The sequence below is a fragment of the Pezoporus flaviventris genome, unplaced genomic scaffold (genome assembly GCF_033815535.1).
Source record: "Pezoporus flaviventris isolate CSIRO_AGI_PZ_B2104156 unplaced genomic scaffold, CSIRO_AGI_Pfla_v1 ptg000020l, whole genome shotgun sequence".
NCBI classification, from domain to species: domain Eukaryota; kingdom Metazoa; phylum Chordata; class Aves; order Psittaciformes; family Psittacidae; genus Pezoporus; species Pezoporus flaviventris.
Genome location: NW_026892568.1, coordinates 3,686,970 through 3,704,614, shown reverse-complemented (window position 1 = coordinate 3,704,614; position 17,645 = coordinate 3,686,970). Strand labels below are relative to the sequence as shown.

General features: G+C 44.6%; 1 protein-coding gene and 1 long non-coding RNA gene across 4 annotated transcripts; both read right to left on the bottom strand.

Moving 5' to 3' along the window:
• Positions 1 to 1,404: 1,404 nt before the first annotated feature.
• On the bottom strand, positions 1,405 to 6,165 carry LOC133270317 (uncharacterized). Its single transcript, XR_009743741.1, has 2 exons — positions 4,055 to 6,165; positions 1,405 to 2,642 (listed from the first exon to the last, which is right to left on the bottom strand). It is a non-coding gene; the product is annotated as an uncharacterized LOC133270317 (long non-coding RNA).
• Positions 6,166 to 6,476: 311 nt separating this feature from the next.
• On the bottom strand, positions 6,477 to 16,289 carry TMEM100 (transmembrane protein 100). 3 transcript variants are annotated; one of them, XM_061455392.1, is made up of 4 exons: positions 15,947 to 16,289; positions 13,120 to 13,299; positions 9,374 to 9,879; positions 6,477 to 7,235 (listed from the first exon to the last, which is right to left on the bottom strand). In XM_061455392.1, the coding sequence occupies exon 3, from the start codon at positions 9,815 to 9,817 to the stop codon at positions 9,413 to 9,415; it is 405 nt and encodes a 134-aa protein (XP_061311376.1). In that variant the 5' UTR covers positions 9,818 to 9,879; positions 13,120 to 13,299; positions 15,947 to 16,289; the 3' UTR covers positions 6,477 to 7,235; positions 9,374 to 9,412. The 3 variants fall into 3 exon arrangements, with proteins under 3 accessions (XP_061311376.1, XP_061311375.1, XP_061311374.1); XM_061455391.1 differs by lacking the exon at positions 6,477 to 7,235 and adding an exon at positions 8,380 to 9,232 and having other exon boundaries at positions 15,947 to 16,288; XM_061455390.1 differs by lacking the exon at positions 6,477 to 7,235 and having other exon boundaries at positions 8,380 to 9,879; positions 15,947 to 16,285.
• Between the last annotated feature and the right edge of the window lie 1,356 nt (positions 16,290 to 17,645).

Sequence of the window (17,645 nt, the reverse complement as noted above, 5' to 3'; positions counted from 1 at the left end):
ACCATTTAATACAATTTACACTGTTGCTCCTTCTGCCTGTGATGCACAGGAGATGCAGAACAGCTCTGCCCACCTCACCCCATCAATGCCTGGCACACAGCATCTCTCTCTGCTCAAATGTAGATTTATTCTCCTCTCCTGCCTGTAATACTTGTTCTCCAGGGGCTTTTGAGTGACTGGCTTCCTGAACACCTTGCTGGGCTGCCGGAGCTGCTGGACCACTGGAGATATCTGCTCACTGCTGCACCGTGCCCTACGCACCTACATGGGCACTATCCTACCACAGAATAACCCTCCTAATACCAGTTTTAAGCTGGAAAGAAAGTGAAGAGTGACTTTGCAGGTTATCCTTCACATGGCTCATTCTCAGACTCATCTGTGATTAAATGATCCCTCTGCACAGCTAGCCTGTCCCAAAGGAGCTAAAATGAGTGGCTGAATGAGATGGAAGCAGAAGTTGTCTCTTGCAGATGATGTGTCAACATCAGGAGCTAACAGCGCCCAAGCCTGAACAGCTCTGGTAAAAAATGGCAACTACTGCTTCTCTCCTTTGCTCCAAACCATTTTTCAATACAACTTCATGTCTGCTGTCTGGTGTTCAGACTACAGCTTTCTGCAGCAGGAGCTGCCTTCCCAAATACCTGATGTTTAGGGTGTGATGCTAGAAAGACCTGAGATTTTCCTCCTTTCAAATGGCAGATCCATATAGATGAGAACTCTCTCAAAGCACTCTGCAGAGCGATGCCAGTCACATTTGCAGAGTTCCAATGCTTAACAAAGCCTTCACTCTGGGGACAGAGCATTGTCCAGCAAAGGAGGTGACAGAGACGTCAAATCTATATGCCAGATGTCGGTGTTGTAACTTGTACTGAGCCTCCTTTCTCTTTGTACGCTTGGCCTCACTGCCTGCAACGTGCATTTCCCTGCTGGAAAGACCTCGCACACTTCTAACACTGGGAAAACGAAAATTGCCCAAAGGGAAAAAGTACAAAAGGTTTGCCTGTGCTACAGGAAACTGGAACTGCCAACAGTCTGCTTTGCTGGACTGAGGATGTCGGCAGGACTAGGGTTTAGCAAGGTATCAGCAGTGTGTGCATGGACAGAAACACAGAGAAAGAATCGCCCAAGCCAGGCTCTTCTCTCTCAAATCAACATGGAATACAGAAATAAAAATTTAGCAATGGGAGCTCTGTACAGTCTCGAAATTCAACCCATGAAAAATTCCAGGACTGTTCTCATTTTATTACCTTCCCAAATCAGGATGCAAATCTCAGTTTCTGGATTTTATCTATGCATGGATTAAGGCATACAGCTTTCACATAGGTGTATAATATTTCATTTCAGCAGATGAAGATGTTCTGTGTCATCTCTCTCTTTTTGATGCTCTTTAAAACAATGCAGTCAAAAATGCAACATGCTTCATGATTACAATTTCCTGGAAAAATGAATAAGCAACAAAATTCTTACATTTCTGTGAAAAGTTTGGAGTTAATCAGATCATCATATTCCAGTGGAAGACTATTCCCTTGGGAGTTTCAGACCAGCTGTAACTCCAGCATTTGGAAATAGTGGAATATCAGAACCATGAAAACCTGGGAGCTTGCTGTGACACTGTAGGGATGCCCATCAGTCGTGGGAGCACTGCGGTGCTTAAGTCTTACTTTCTCATTCTCCTCCTCAATTTGAAATCCTTCAAACCTCTTATCTGTCTGTATTATGTATCTATGAATACATAGGCAGCACAGTTTGTGTGCAGGGATAAACCAGGTAAAACTCCAGTAGATGGCGCTCAAAAATATCCAAAATTGGTGTCCCTGCAGGAGGCCAACGGGACCTTGGTGCTGTGCAAAGGGTGCCGCGTGGGCAGCCCTGCGGCGCTGGGGATTCGGAACAAGGCGCTGGGCTGGCACTGCCATGTTCCAGCTGCTGTGATGCAGGTACTGAAATACCTTTGCCAAGGGAAGAAAAGTTTGGTTTATTGGTTGTTGGGGTTTTTTTTCCTAATTTTAAAAGGCAGCTGAAGGTGTTGATCCTATTACATGTAATCACTCAGCTTGTAAGAGCTGAAACATTAGCAATAACTTGACCATCTTCAAACCTCGTTTGCTTCAAGCCTGGATTTCATTAAATCTAAGCTGTACCAGTTTTGTTCCAGATCAGGCAATGACTGCCCCAGTCACTGGATTTTCTTATGAAAAATACTTCCAGGAAAATGGCTAAGAGACCAGAATGTTTCTTTACAAATTTGTTTTAGAAGCCAGAGTGATGACTGAAAAGCTGTTTGCTTGGGTGACAGCAAAGGTCATTCTTTCAAGCACCATCAGCTGGTAGGCAAAGAATGACATTTTCTTTGTCTCTGTCTAGCTAAAATCAAAACAGAAGTGGCAACTCAGATGGTCATGCATGACATACCCCATTGATTCCAGGAGACTAAGCCAATTCTCATGACCAGTGCATCTGCCTCCAGCACTCTTAACTAAGGAGAGCTCTTGAGTTACATGATGTGAAGTATAGTGGGATTTCAGCTCTTCCATTACACAGAAGATGAGGAAAAATGATCATGGTTTGATTCAGAGACACAGACATCTCACCACATGAAGCCAGAGCTAGCTTGTGGGATCAGACAATTCTTACCCATAAAGCTGCAAAGGGAGCAGGGAGGTGGTGAGCACTGGCTTACAAACAAACTTTCATTCCAGCTCCAGCCCCAACATGCCTGGCCCTTCCAGCAATTATTCTGGCTCTCAGCCATCAGCCCTGGGAAGAAGCTTCCTTTGGGGGAGTGCATTTTTATGCTGCAAGCATTAAAAGTGTACTTATCTCAGGCTATTTGTCCTTACATCTAGTCAAAGGAGCATATGTGTGCGTGTCTATGTGATCTTTTCTCTTTTTTTACCAATCCAGAACAGCTCAAGATATTAAAACAAATGGACTAGTGACTTTGGGTTTCAAAATGGGATGTCCTTCAGGAGAGCACAGCTACCTCTATAGCTTTGAGATGAGCAGCAAGAGGACTAATATTCCAGATTAATACTCCAAGTAGCTCAGAGAAGAATTGCCATATGAGAACCTAAACAGATTTTGCCACATGTGATCTGGCAGAGGAGTGAGTGGGAATAAGAAGTCTTTCTATCCTCCTCTCTGCACTCTGCCCAGTGCCTATGAAGGATTTTGGGACACCGGCTACCCAGATTGACTGGGGGCTACTGAGGTAATCTTGGAGAATGTACACTTCAGTTTGCACCATGTCATAAACTGAACCCAAGTCTCATTTAAGGGATGATTTGGGCTCCCCTAACTCATCATTTAATCTCCCAAGCATTTGTCCTGCTAAATACTGAAGAGAACTACCTTTCCCAGAGACGAGAGTGCAGTATCAGGAGAAAGCTAGCTGCAAAATATTCAAACTCCTGTTCCCACCCAATGCATTCTCCTGAAGTGGTGAAAGTTGTTCAACGAAGCTTTTGTGTTCTTTTGGGGAATCTCAGCTAATTCACATGCAGGCCTACTTTGTACTTTTGTTTCCTTGTTAAGCAGCCATTGTACTATCCTCAGCACAGACAGAATGCAGGGGAGAGAACAAAGAGCAGCCGGCAGTAAGAATGTGACACCATCTCTTCCCATGCAGCTCTGTTGCCGCAGCTCAGGGAGGCTGGATGTTATTTTAGTGGCTCTGCATCCCACCCATGCGTTTCTGTGGGTCCTGTGGCTGTGACGCCTTGAGAGCGCGAAGCTTATTCATGTTCAGGAATGGGAGGGTCAGGGCCATCGACACACACCAGCATCCTGCTGCCTATTATTTCCTGCCAGTGCTGGCGTCGCACCAAGCCCTAACATGACAGGTGGATGGAGTTCACAAGGAAATAATGTCATGGGCCAGTTTTCCAGGAAAGCTGTTAACTCTATTCACAAACTCGGGCCTTCAGATTGAAAGGGAATGTGGCTGAGAAGAGGTGGTGAAGGGCTGCTCTGGTGTTACTGACTTTTTTTAATAGATGATTCACTGACATCTCCTGCTGCAGTACAGAAATCTTTACCTCTATGTAATGCCTACCTCTTCTAGAGTAGACTGTGGCTGAATGCTTTCTAACTTCCAAAAGCAGAGGGGCACTGCCTCTGCAAATCCCAAATGGCCATTTGATTTCAGTCAGATTGCAAAGGATGTATGAAATTCAGCTCCTGCCTTTCACTGAGCTAACTGGTTCCTGGGAAACAGAAAAGGAGAAGAAATACGAGGTGAGATCTAACACTGATCTTAACCTGGAGACTTAGGTATTTTATAGGAAAAAACCTGAGGATACAGGCAAGGATGTATCAGAAACAAGACTTACATATTTATACAAATCTCTGTCTTTCAACAAGGTACTTGTGTAAAGCTCTGCTATCCCTCCATGACTTTTTGCAGTGCCCATTTGCTGTCCTGTTCTTTGTGTTCTCTTTCTTCTTTTCCTCTGTTTTTAAAGTTTAATACATTTTTCTCTTAGTCTGCAAAGCACAGAAAGTGAAGAAGTGAAGCAATCAACACAAAAATAAGCGCTTTTCAAAAACACCATGTTTGCCACAAATGCAAATTTTTGGGTGTAGGAGTTAGGACAATAGGACTCCAACTGCCTGCTCACAAGAGGAAGGATTAGGTCCTCTGTCATGTTAATAGTGACATCAACAACCTGAATAAAAGCCAAAAATTCAAGTTGATTCTGCAGTTTAAGACCATTGTTCTCCCATGTGGTTTAGTCTGTAAGATATAGTCTACACATAGAACTTTTCCAGGATTTATATAATGTTTCACATCATACAGTGCAATTCTTGGTATGTTAATGTACTTTTACATATCAAAGCCCTTTGTAATTGACAAAGATTTATACTGATATAGCTAAAAATTCCCTACAGCTTACAGGCATCAGAGGTATTGGAAATACATATGCAAAAAGATGGCTGCCAATATTGTTCTGTTCTTATTTCAGAGCCCATTGTAAAAACAAATCAGGTGAAACCTGCTAATAATATGCAACAACCTCCACATCAGATTAAAGGAGCATTAGCCCTGGACTTTGGCTCCGGATAAGCAAAGCTGAGGCAAGAATACGGGATATTCCAGAGGGCTTGTTCCTGGCCTGACCCTTCCGGATCCTGATGAGACTCTCAAGCCTTTCTTCATTCCGTACTCTGAGCCCAGTTCCTGTTCTGTTGAGCTGCAGTAATGTTGTACATTCGTTGTTTGGTAACAGGAGCTCTCCCGAGTGTCCAAGGCAGAGGAACATAATTCTTGAACACAAGTCCATGAATCTACCCTTTCTTTCTCTCCCTCTTTCTTTAGTTTCTTTGCAAATTCTGGTATTAGACCCACGATCACGTACAAGTCACATCACGTTGGTGACTGGGGAATCGTAAATTGGGCATTTAGACTTGAACAAATACTAAGCATTGTCATCCTAAACTGATTATTATTTTAAATACTGTCCTGGGCTATAACTGCCTTTGTGTACAATAGCAATACAGGGTGTAGTTACAGACACAATTTCCTGTGCTTAGGGTTTGAAATTATTATTTAAGATCACCGTAACGTTTGCCCGGTGCACCAGCGCAATTCCCCTATTAGATAATTTTCTATCCTTGTGAGGGCAATTTTGCTTGTGCAATGCTGCCAGAGCTTTCAGGAAGGGAGAGACAAGCAATTGTGACAATAAAATTTGCATCAGCTCCCACCCAACCTCTCCCAGAACTGAAATACCATTTGTCGCATTCAAAGCGTTTTTGCAACAGAAGGGAAGGTGTTTCTGAGCTGGAAAGTCATTGTGATCTCCACAGGGTTGCATCCTCCAGGCTGACTTCTGCCGCTCAGGTTCCCATGAGAAACATCAAACAGCAGTTCTGGAGTTCCATATGGCTTTGTAGCAAAGACTTGCTGGGTTGCCTGGCCCAGCATCCAAGCATGAAACCCCAAATCAATCCAGTCATGGGGTTCAGAAACTGAAGCTGAAATTCTGCTGTTTGTAGCTGACCAGTTTGATGAGGTTGACCCTTGTAAAAAGCACTGCAGATGTGCCCTTGTAAAAAACATTTCAGATCTAACAAAATTACCAGTTTCTGGAAAATGAAGGTGCCAAACCTGCCACACTGTACTCGTGTAACACCTCCCTCAGAACAACTCGAGGTTTAAGGGCTAAGAAGGTATTGTTCCTGTGCTGGAACCAGCACCAGGGGCACAGGGAAAGTAATGAAAAAGTCCGTAATATGTAGATTTGCAGGAATGAAAAACATAGACTGTAAGACTTGTGTTGGATGTCATCATTGGTCATTCAGCAAAGAAGCTACTGCTACTTCAGGTTGTCCCAAAATCAATGCACACAAATCATGGTGGTGAAGTCTGTGCCAGTTTCTAAGGCCTTGTGGCAATTCAGCAGTGAAACATATGAAAACGTCTTCAACAGCATAAGGTCTCTGACTAAACTGTTCACAACCTCTGCCTTGGACACCAAGACCAAGTGCTGGGATTTTTCCCCATAAAGTTAATATTTTGCTTTTCTGAGTAAAGGACGAACAAAAGTGAATTCTTGCACAGACTTCACTCACTGGTTGATACTGAGAGGCTTGTGCATGTATGTTGTACCACCAGGATAGAGCTGATGCTGCTGAGCTCAGCAGTTTGTGCTGTGGCAGCCCTGTATTACCTAGAGGCCTCTCAACCTGTCTGCTAGCTGGTATCCTGGGACCATGCAGTAGCTGAAACTTTGCTTGCTAGGGCATCACGCCTAGGGTCAGCACAAGGCTGGCTGTCACTGCTCACATGCTGCTTAATGCCTGGATGCCCACACTTAGCAAGGCAGAGGGTAGTGCAGGCACTGTGCTGCATCCTTGTACGTTCAGGGCAAATATAAAACAGAGTAGAGATAGATAAGGGAAATCTCTAGCAGTATCAGAGCAACTCTGACTCATATATACTTTCCCTGGAAAAAAATGCTCCACAAAAGCCATTGCCTCTGTTCCACTGAGTTCAGCCTTTTCTTTTGACTTGGAGCAGAGGCTCACCTTGCACCTCTGCTTCCCTTCCGCACACCGTGCGCAAGCTTGCCTCTATCACAGCAATGGCGAAGGGAGGACCCGCGCATGGGAAAGGCTTCTGCAGAGGACAACAGACTGGGAATGATGGGGCTGAGCTGCTCCATGTGTGTAGTGCAAATCCCTGCATCTCTACAGTCCCTGCAATTCTCTCCTCGGCAGCCTGCAAAATTCCACTGAGAAAAAACAGAAGTGGGGAGGGGGAAGAAAGAGTCAGAAAAACTATTGTGTTCCTAGGGGGGCAAGAAATAAATAGCCCTATTTAGCTTATCCAGCTTTGCTGATGTCAATCACTTTTCTCATTTTAAACAGGAAAGACACCACTTTAGTTCCACCTGTTCCATTATTTATCATGCTATGCATTTCCCATAAATTGTCACTCATGCAAAACCTGTACATCGTAAGGGGACACCCTAATATTTTTAATGACCTTAACCAAAGTGATTGACATTAGACACCGGTGTCAGATGTTCTGGTGACGCAACATGTTCTCCTAGCAGCAGGAAAGCTTCCTGCCGTGATTAAGTTAGGGCCATGGAAGTGCTAAAATGTGTTGTCAGCTTTCCTCTGATGCAAGTGATTTTATTATAGCGTCTGGTAACCACGGAGTGTGGCAACGCAAATACTGACTCCAAACATCCCCTCCCATACATACAGCTTGCTCTATTTAAAACATGAAGTGCACTGCACAAATCCAGGGATAGATTATGGATGTAACAAGCTTAAACCATGGAGGGCAGAGGAAAAGGTGGCACCTAAGCCAGAATGCTGAGTGATTTCAGGAGGTGAAGCATACAGCTCTGGGATGACCTGCGGAAGGCAACCCCCTGGTTGGCAGGGATGCTCTGCAGTGGCATCACCACTGCTGTTGTGGATGCCAGAGGCACCAGAGGGCAAAGAAGAGGCACATTAATATCAGCTTCACTCGCTGCAGCAGTGGAAACTAAAAATCACATCCAGCCCTTTTGAGTCAGGAAAAATTAAGGACAAAAAAACAGAGAGGGGAAAAATAAAGAGGGCTCCATGCAGCCCCTCTGCCTTCTGACACCCTCACACACACTGGGATGGAAGCCTGTGACTTGGCTCCACACCACTTGTCCTTCAGGACAGAGATAAAGAAATAACATTCTGGTTTGCTTCAACTCGGGACCAGCCCCTCAATTATTCGTTACCTGAAAAAAAAGCTGGAAGACCTCTGGAACACAAGAGTTACAGAATCAAACATCTTAGGCACACACAAGGGACGCCTGGCACCTGCTTTTCTAAAGATCCATAATCCCAAAGCTCATTCAGCAAACAGTTACTACACAGATGACTTCACTTCCACAAGTAATCATTCATAGTTGTGTCTAAAAGTGACCATGCCAGTATGTGTCTGCAGAACTGACCATTATGGTTTTCCAGTAACAGAGTTGTTAACCTGCAAAAGGAATGGGCCATCAAACTACAATACACACTCTACAGAGATTCTGGGAGGAGATCAGCAGTACATATGTTCACAGTTACTGTTCTACAAAAATAGAATCATAAAGCAGTCAAAGTTGAAGATACAAGATATCTTGATAGCAAGAACAGATTTTCTAAAGGTCTAGCAGCACTGAATATTATTTTAATGAAATTTACTTTTTACTTTTATAGCAAAATAATCCAAAGTGCTAAACCTGACTATTTTAATTTAGAAAACCCAGAAAGTCTCGTTTTAAGCCATAATCATACCCCGTTATTTAGGTTAGACAATATCATTATATATTTCTACCTATTTCTATTCAATAGTAGAACAAAATTAATATTAGTTGGTTTAAAAAAGGGGAAAAAGTACCACAGATATTGGGAGGGGAAAGTTACATAAAATACAAGAATCAGCTTATTGAGTGATCTGCAGTGTTTGGTTGTTATTGCTTTTTCTTTTTTGAGCTACAAGTCACAATCTGGCCATAAGCTTGTAGTCACCTCAAATGCTACGACTTCTCCCTTGGTCAAATGTCACAGTGTGTATTTTAAGGAGATTCTGGCATTTCAAGGCAGCTCAAACTATTCTTAGTTTTCACAAGTCCCTTTCCAACATGATCAGCATGTTGGAGAATGCAGCTGTGATGATGGAAGTCAGGATGATGCCGCTTTCTGTGCAGGAAAAGTGGGGTTTCCTCCGTCTTCAAAAGAATCACTACCAAATCTGCAGTAAGAAAAATATTAAGAACACTTGCAGACTTTCAAAGAGTATTTCTTAATCCATTCCATTTCCACTTCAGTTCATTTCCAAAGTTAAATTAAAACTTGCAATCTCTCCTACTGATAAATAGTCAAGTTGACTTACAAAGGTTCTGCCTTCTGTCCAGTCTCCTCCTGGTTGGCTTTAACCAAACAAGGTTCTCTGATTTGCCACAAGTGCTGTCTGGCTCTCCCGCCTCTTTGCTTTCTTGTTTTGCTGCCTGATTTTCCAGCACACTGCACTAGAAGCCAGCAAAAGGAGTCCTGATGACAAAAGGACTAATCCAAACACAGAGATGATCGATCCATGAGAATTAAAGCTGTATGCCACAGCAGTAACCACGATGCCAGCTATGAGGATAACCACCCCAAAGGGAATGGTACAGCGGTAACAGGAGAGTTCTGCTCCCCCTGTTGCTGCAGTCAGCTGGCACTCACTGACAAGAGGGATGGTGGTTATCACACAGTCATTGTTATTACACTTCTCCATGGTTACAGTACCAGGATGCTTTGGAGCGCCCAGAATCTCTTTAATAGGCTCGTTTGTCATCTTGATTGCCTTGACTCCGTCAGTTCTTAGGCTAGAGCAGGCACTGCAGAGCACATGGCGCACTGTGGAGAGAAGAGCATGAGTTCAACCAAGTGTTACTGTTGCATGACATATGGATGACAAGGGGTTATGGACAAGCTTCCTTGTAACACTACTGATTGTGGAGGATCTCAATAAATTCTTATAGTAGTCATCAGCATGTGCTAGAAAGAACACAGACCAAGACAGACACCAACCTTAAAGTGCTGTGGGCTAAATCTTACTTTAAGTCACATCCTAAAGTTGGTATTTCTGGATGCAGTTTAGATTTCAATGGCATTGCATCTTCTGATGAGGAGGTGAAGTTCAAAGGCTGTTTTGGTTAAAAATTCTGCTCTTGCTCGCACACTTTTTCACAGTGTTTCTTTAGAGCTACACCTCTACACACACATTATGCAGATTTGCTTCAATACACATCACAATAACATGGGCAAGAACTGGTCCAGTAAAACCCAGGACTTAATAGCAAACCTCTTCTCAGTGCAAGTGCTACTCAGTGAAAAATTCAAATGGTCATGACTAGATATGGACGTGGGGGTAATGGAGATTAAAACAGTTCCCTGCACTCAGCAAACACCAGCAGAAAGCAAAAGTAATGGGTCCCTTTTAAGTCATAGAGACACAGAATACAAGGCTGGAAGGGACCACAAGGATCACCTGGTTCAACTTTTCTTGGCAAAGCATGACTTAGACTAGACTTCCCAGCACCCTGTCCAGCTGTATCTTAAAAGTGTCCAACATTGAGGTATTTACCACTTCCATGGGGAAATTACTCAAGTCCATGAAACCACATCCATGTTACTCCATGGGAGGGAAATTTAGTGTCATACTCAACCATTCTAGTGACAGTAGGTCACTTTTCTCCTATTTCCACATTGTATACACACTTTCAGTCCTACAGAGAGCATGCATAATTTGATTCCATCTGCATTATGAGGCAAAACGGCTTTTGACTCCCTGTGCCTAGTGCCTAACTGGAGTCCATCTGATCAGGGAAAGATGAGCCCATGACTCTCTGCTGCTACAGGCAGCCATGAACAGACCTCATAATTCCTGCAGGGAATGTGGTGGTATGGGGGTTAGTGAGCGTCTGACAATGCCAAGGCTACCATGGCTGTGTGCTCAGTGCACCCCACCACATACAACAGAGACTGGGACACTAGGGAAGCACTAGGTTTTCCTTCTGCATGTAGTGCACAGGACTCTCCCACTACTCTCTGGTACAGGCTGTGTAGCTTTTGCTCTTATGAGCAGCATGATATGCAGCTCAGAGAAGAAGGAAGAGTGCTGGCAATGCAGTAATGCTTTTATCACTTTTATCACCTTCACATCTGTGACTAGGAAGTTAATTGCCAGATACTTGTATTCTCCTTTTCCTTTCCCACCACTCCACCCTTGTTGCTAAGATATATTCATCCATTGTGGAGAGCCCTTGGTTTTATATCTCAGTACCTCCTATAACTGTGTGTTTTCTGAGAAAAAAGATTTCTCTGTTTTTAAACACACACACAAACAGGCTACACTGTAGTCAGAGAGTTTGTATCGGAGTTTCCTTGAACCCTACTGACAGAAAGAAAATTTAGATCTGGTTTGACAAAGCTTTTGTTCTGCTGCCCTAAAGAAGAGCGCTCAGCTCAGTAGTGCTTCTTGCTGTACAGGGCTGTCCTCAGGGCTCAATCCCACAATGGGTTCAGCAGCTACAAGACAGAGAAGCCTCCTAATGACAACACCGAGCACAGCGGAACTGAGCACGCACACTGACAACACAAGAGACAATGGGCACTAACTGAAAACACAAGAAGGTTCAGTCTCAACATCAGGAAGCACTTTTTTACTGTGTGACTGAGCACTGGAACAGGTTGACCAGGGAGTTTTTGGGGTCTCCATCCTCAATACCTCAGCCACCTGAACAGATTTCTTTAGGTGACCTTGCTTGAGCAGGACACTGATGGACCAGATGACCTTCAGAGGACCCTTCCAGCCACAACCGTTCCACGATTTTGTGTCTTGCTGTGAAGGTGTCTGGTATCTCCAAGGGCAGAAACAGGACCTGATCAGTGCTTACTGGACAAAGCAAACAGATCTGCTCTCTGAGGTTCTGTTGCTTTGTTCTTCAAATTCTAATGTACGATTAAGTGCCTTTTAGATCAGACAAAAAGAGCCCGGGAAAGCCATGGGGTTGCTCTAGAGCACCACTGATCTGTCCCCACATGGGCCTGAGCCCAAGTTCTGCATTCTCAATAATGTCTTACATGGCAGCGAGACTCACTGGTGCCACTACGTTGCTGCATCACTTACCCATTAAATGTCACAGAAGTTCGGCACAATGGGAGAATGTGCTCCCTAAATGTCACCTTCTTTTGATCTTACTAATTGAATAGGGCTAATCTTTGATATTTGATAGCCATATTCAGTTAGTTCAACATTTTATTATTAAATTTGAGAGAGGGAAAAAAAATAACCATTTTCCATATAAAAGGTATTTCACATCCAAATACATTTTAATAACTATGCAAAAGTCTAAACACTCTAACGGTCACAGAAATAGGGAAAGTTCCCAATAACTTGAAAAGACTTTGGAGTGGGGTCATAGTGAACATGATTATCCTGAAAAAACTTCAGCATTCAGTCAAAGTATATTTATTCCTGTCCCTAGAGTCCTTGTCCCTCTGCTTCAGATACATCCCCAATGAACATTAATCTCTTAGATGTCTTGTACAGAGGTTTATGAAGAAAGGAGATGCATTTATATAGTCAAAACTAGCATTAATTTTGTAAAAAATCTTCTGAACTACCAAAATTAAATTAATGGCAAAATACCTTCTGGCTTCTGAGAAGCACATTTCTTGCCTGTAATAGGATGTAAGCAGCCAGGCATTCATAGAAAACAAATAAACAAACCCCTATTGAAAGACTCTAACTAAAATAAACAACAGAACCTATCTGAAGTGGGAGTAAAGGTATTCAGCCCTAGAAAATAAGGTACGAGATCCTCATTGCCAGCAAAGTCACTTCTGACTTATGCCAAGAGGTGACTTGGTTCAAGTTTCAGGGTAAGAAATTTAGGCGAAGATACCCAGCCACACCAGCATCCTCTCACTAATCATACCACAAGTACTGCCTTACGGAGCTATGGTGACTTGCAGGAAGAATGTGTTTCTCTGGCAATCTGTGGCTAACACCAGACAAAGAGGAGAGGAACGTTTTACCCACTAATAGTTGTAAGTTGAAAAGCCATGAAATCCAGCAGCGCACACACCTACCAGGTCCAGGAGAAATCCATCCGAACAAATCCCTTGGCTCAGTAAGCAGAGGAAGATGGCTTGAGATGTCTCGTATGTCAATTCAAGGGGGGAGTCATGCAGCAGTAAGCGCTGCTCCAGGCTGTGAAGTGTTCAGATGTTGCTGAACTGGAGGTAACAATATTCTAGCATGGAAGTTTCCTACAAGAAAAGTTGTTGGATATTTATCAGCTTCTTAAGAACAAAGCTCCTGCTGTATGCTGACTCCTGCTGCTAACCGAATTGAAGCAGGGGATGTTCTCCCTCTGGTTCTCCTAGGGGTTTCTGCCTCTCTTCTTGGCAGCAGCTGCACATTTCTGGCCCTATATAATTTTGCTTTGATGATGTGACATCTCAGTGATGAATGTCACAACCCAGGCAAGACCTCAGAAAGAGCTAGGCAGGACAAGATAATGCATGGGAATTTCTGTAGTCATAAACCTCATTTAATTTCATTTCTATTGCTCACTTAAGTGAATCACAACTTGGAGTACTTGGGGTTTTGCCTATTCTGTCTCCAGTTTCTTTGAGCAAATTACTCCATCTCCCTGTGCCTTGGTTTTCTCAGCTGTAAACCGGCAATAACAACATTCTTCTCACTAAAACCCCCTCTACTGTAACAAAACCCAAAAACTCCTCTCAGAAAAACAAACAGGCAAGCTAATTAAGTCCAAGAACTCACGGTAATAAACATAAGTCCATTATATTTGCTATTGTTAATTTCTGTTATTTGGATTTGTAAGAACAAGGTTCGTAACTCCAATAGGGACAAGGCAGACTCTGCAGCACAACAGTGATGGAAATTGTAATCAAGTGCAGAAACAGCTGGGAAGTCACTGAGCAGCTGGGTAAAACTCATGAAGCAGCAGAGATTTATGTTGCTAATCTTACTCAACATTCCCTTTCTGTATAGGCATGATTATGGAAGTTCATTTCCACACTGAATTTGGAGTCCTAAGTGGAGATGGGAATATATTCATGAGGATAAACTTGTATAATGATAAACTTTAAGGGCTTCTTCTCCTTTTAAGTTGCTTAGGCCATGCTAACAGCTCACAAACATTTACAGGCACAAACTGCTGCTGCTCTTCAGCTGATCCTTGGGAAAAGCCTGTGACACAGCCAAAGTATAATTAGCTGGTTAATGAAGGTAGCTAATAATAAAGGTCTCCTTGCTTATCTCCTTGACTACATTCTTGTCTCTACCAGCAACTAGTTTCACTTTTTGAAAAGTCTGGAGGGAAATGCAGGAAAACCCCCACCTCAGATAAATAATCCAGGTTACAGCAGACCAACAGCAGACCTCTGGAATAATCTTGCAATTTGCACACCTATTGTAAGAATGGTTATGGTTGTTCAAAAGGCTCTTCCCAGCACATCTGTGCCCCTCAGCCAGCATCACTCTTTACAAAGATTAATCTCTCTCTCAGTCATTTCTCTGGATTTGATTTGACCACAGACATTTCACATCAGTTTTTAAATCAACGTCTTTACCAACCCCCTGACTGACAGACCAAATTTCTTCCCCCCTCCTTCCCTCCCTCACCATAAAGCCAAAGAAGCAGGAATACGAGGAATCTCTACATTCAGCTTCCAAGATTTTAACTGGGAATCATTTCAATGTGGTGCTCTCAGGAGGCTTTCCACATGCTGACCCTCTCTGTGCAAGTGCAACGAGATGGTATTTCTCACCTACCACAACTGTCTCCCCTTTCTCACATTTACCCAGAAGCAGTGTGTCACATTAAGTTTTCTCCTTTACCACAGACCTGAGGCTGTGTCTTGCATAATATTTCAAACACCCCTTTTTTCCATATATAAATTCCAATAATTCATAATGCTCGTGCTTCACACTTGGGTTTGTGTTAAAGCAACTACGGAAACCAGTATAAGGAGTCAGTCCTCCCATACTGAGTGGAGAGAGAGAGTTCACTTGGAATCCAGCAGCCTGTGGTAACCCTGAACACAACCCTGCAACTCTTCCCCATGTGAACGCTCCTGGAAACACAGAACTAGGATTTGTACTTACAAGGCTCCAGTATCAGGCCCTGAAGCATAGGGAGGAGAACACGTTACACTCGTGCGTGCCAGCTCTCTGCGCCTCGGGATGCCCTAAGTTCCCATCACCAAGTTTTTCGGTAAAATAATTACCAGGTCTGAGCTCTCACACCTTTTTGGGTTTCCAGATGCAGCTGGGGCAGGACGGAAACCAGACAGCCCCCTCCACAAACAAATCGTTCTGTAACACACCACAGACACGGAAGCAAAGCACACGTGTCGTGCCTGTCCGCGCACACCTATGCAAGCGAGAGGAGCGGTGAATAGGCAGGGAAAGCCCAAAGCATGCCTCCGGCTGCCCGTACCGTGAGGCTTCCATTGCACCACCAGCCCCTGGGGCAAACCCTGTGCAGCGCAGGAGGGAGCGGTGCGGGAACCGCCTCAGGAGCCGGGGTCGGCGCACGGGTCCCCGCAGGGCCCGAGCAACCCCAGCGCGCCCCGCCGGCTCCGGGAACCGGGAGTTGCCGGGCAGAAGCCCCGCGGGCACTCAGTGTGTGCGGGTCCTGCGCCTGCGAGCCCAGCCGAGCCTTGCTATGCTATGCCGAGCTAAACCGTGCTAGACCATACTATGGTATAGTATGCCGAGCGGAGCCGTGCCATGCTGAGCTGAACTGAGCTGTGCTAAACTAAGCTGAGCTGAGCCGAGCCATGCCAGACCATGCTAGTATAACTATAGTATAGTATGCTGAACTAAACTAAACTGAGCTAAGCTAGACCATGCTGTAGTATAGTGAGCAGAGCCATGCCTTACCTCCCGAGTGCCGGGCAGGACTGCAGCGAACACCAGCCCGGAGCACGTATAAGAGGGGGATGCCGCCCGCTGCACAAGGGACTGTAAACAAAGTTCTTGTGAGAGCGAAACAATTGAGGGACCGGAGCAAACTCAGCGGCGGGAGCTGCGGCGGGCGGGGCTGCACTCACCGGGAAGGTCCCGCTCCAGCCCTAAGGAAGGCTGGCCGGGGGCGGGCAGGCGGGGCTGGGCAGTCCCTCGCCTTGTCTTGCCTCGCCTCGCCCTGCCCTCCGCAGCTCGGCGTTGCGCCGTTCACATGCCCGGCTCGGATGCGCTCGGTGTCTGCTGCTTTGTCCGGTCCCGCACCGTGCGGGGCTCTTCTGCACCCTGCCAGGTGAAACATGGGGCCGGGGGGTATCGTCCAGCCCTCTTTGTCCCCCCTGCACAGCACCATGGGGGGAGATGTATGTGTGTGTGTCTGTCCCCCAAGCAGCAAGACACCCTGGTCCGAGCAGACGAGGATTCGCTGCGGGTCCTGAGCCCTTAGGGGCTGGATGACACCGCGGAGCACAGCCAGGCCCTACTGGAATCCGGATGAACTCCCAGCTGGTGCTTCACTTCTCAGGCATTAAATGAACAGGAGCATAGTTTTAGATTACATCCTTAGAGGATAAAGCTTTTCCTATGCTTTATTCACTCATTTCAGCGGAACATTAAACTCTTCAGGGGGTTGGAGTGGAAGGGAATGGGTGTTATTTTTTACCATGCTTTCTGATCTTTCCCAACAGATTTTGCTTTTGAGGCTTGTAAAAGAATATGTTTGTATTGTGTGGTTAAGCTTACCCAAAGTTTATATTTAAAAGGCACTATTTTATCAATGATTGATAAAAGAGCAGTGCTCCAGATGTATTTAATCAGCCACTCTGTCTCTGAAAGCATGCATGTACTTTTTGACTCCCTTTCCAGGGCGAAATCCTGGCCTCAAAGAAATGAATAGCAAAACTTCCATCAACCTCACAGGAGCCAGGATCTCGCCCCGTGTATCATTAAGAACTCCCCAGTGATGGAGATCCTGCCAAGGATTCATCTCCTGCAGCTGAATCAGTCAGGAGGTTCTGGAAGAGCTCCACAACTTTATACAAGAAACTGGCACTTTCTTCCCTATTTGCAAGTGTTTCCTCCAAGCACATTGGCCTTTCAGCAGCAATGATAAGTGACTGCATCTGAGGGCAACTGTCCCGGGCAAGGAGCTCCTGGGCTGTTAAATCCAGGCCTTTCTTATACAGGCAGCAGTGCCAGGTAATCTCTTTATTAAACTTGCCAAGTTCCACCTCAAACCAACTAGATTTCCTGCTCCTGCTAGAAAGCTATGAGCTTTATTCTGTTGATGTCTAGGAACCTTAATCATGTTTCTAGCTGCATAGATTCATAGACAGTGATACATTCAGCCTTGGGCTGAAAGAGATGATCTTTCTTTTGGCGATTAACCCTCTAATGTCCTGAGGTAGAAATCAGACTCTCTCAGGCTTACTTTTGATCATCATTTTTTCAGATGTGGCCTTGCCAGTATCCTGCATGGATGTAAAATATTTTCCTGTCCTGCCAGAAATACTAATACTTCATATTTATCCTCTGATTGTTCAATATATCTGGATTTCTTTCCAGTATCGGTTCCATTTATCACTTTATATTAGAAATTCTTGCTATTAGCACGTATGTG

Excerpts from the sequence above, each read along its gene's own strand:
- TMEM100 (XM_061455392.1), bottom strand. The coding sequence starts at position 9,817 with ATGACAAACGAGCCTATTAAAGAGATTCTGGGCGCTCCAAAGCATCCT.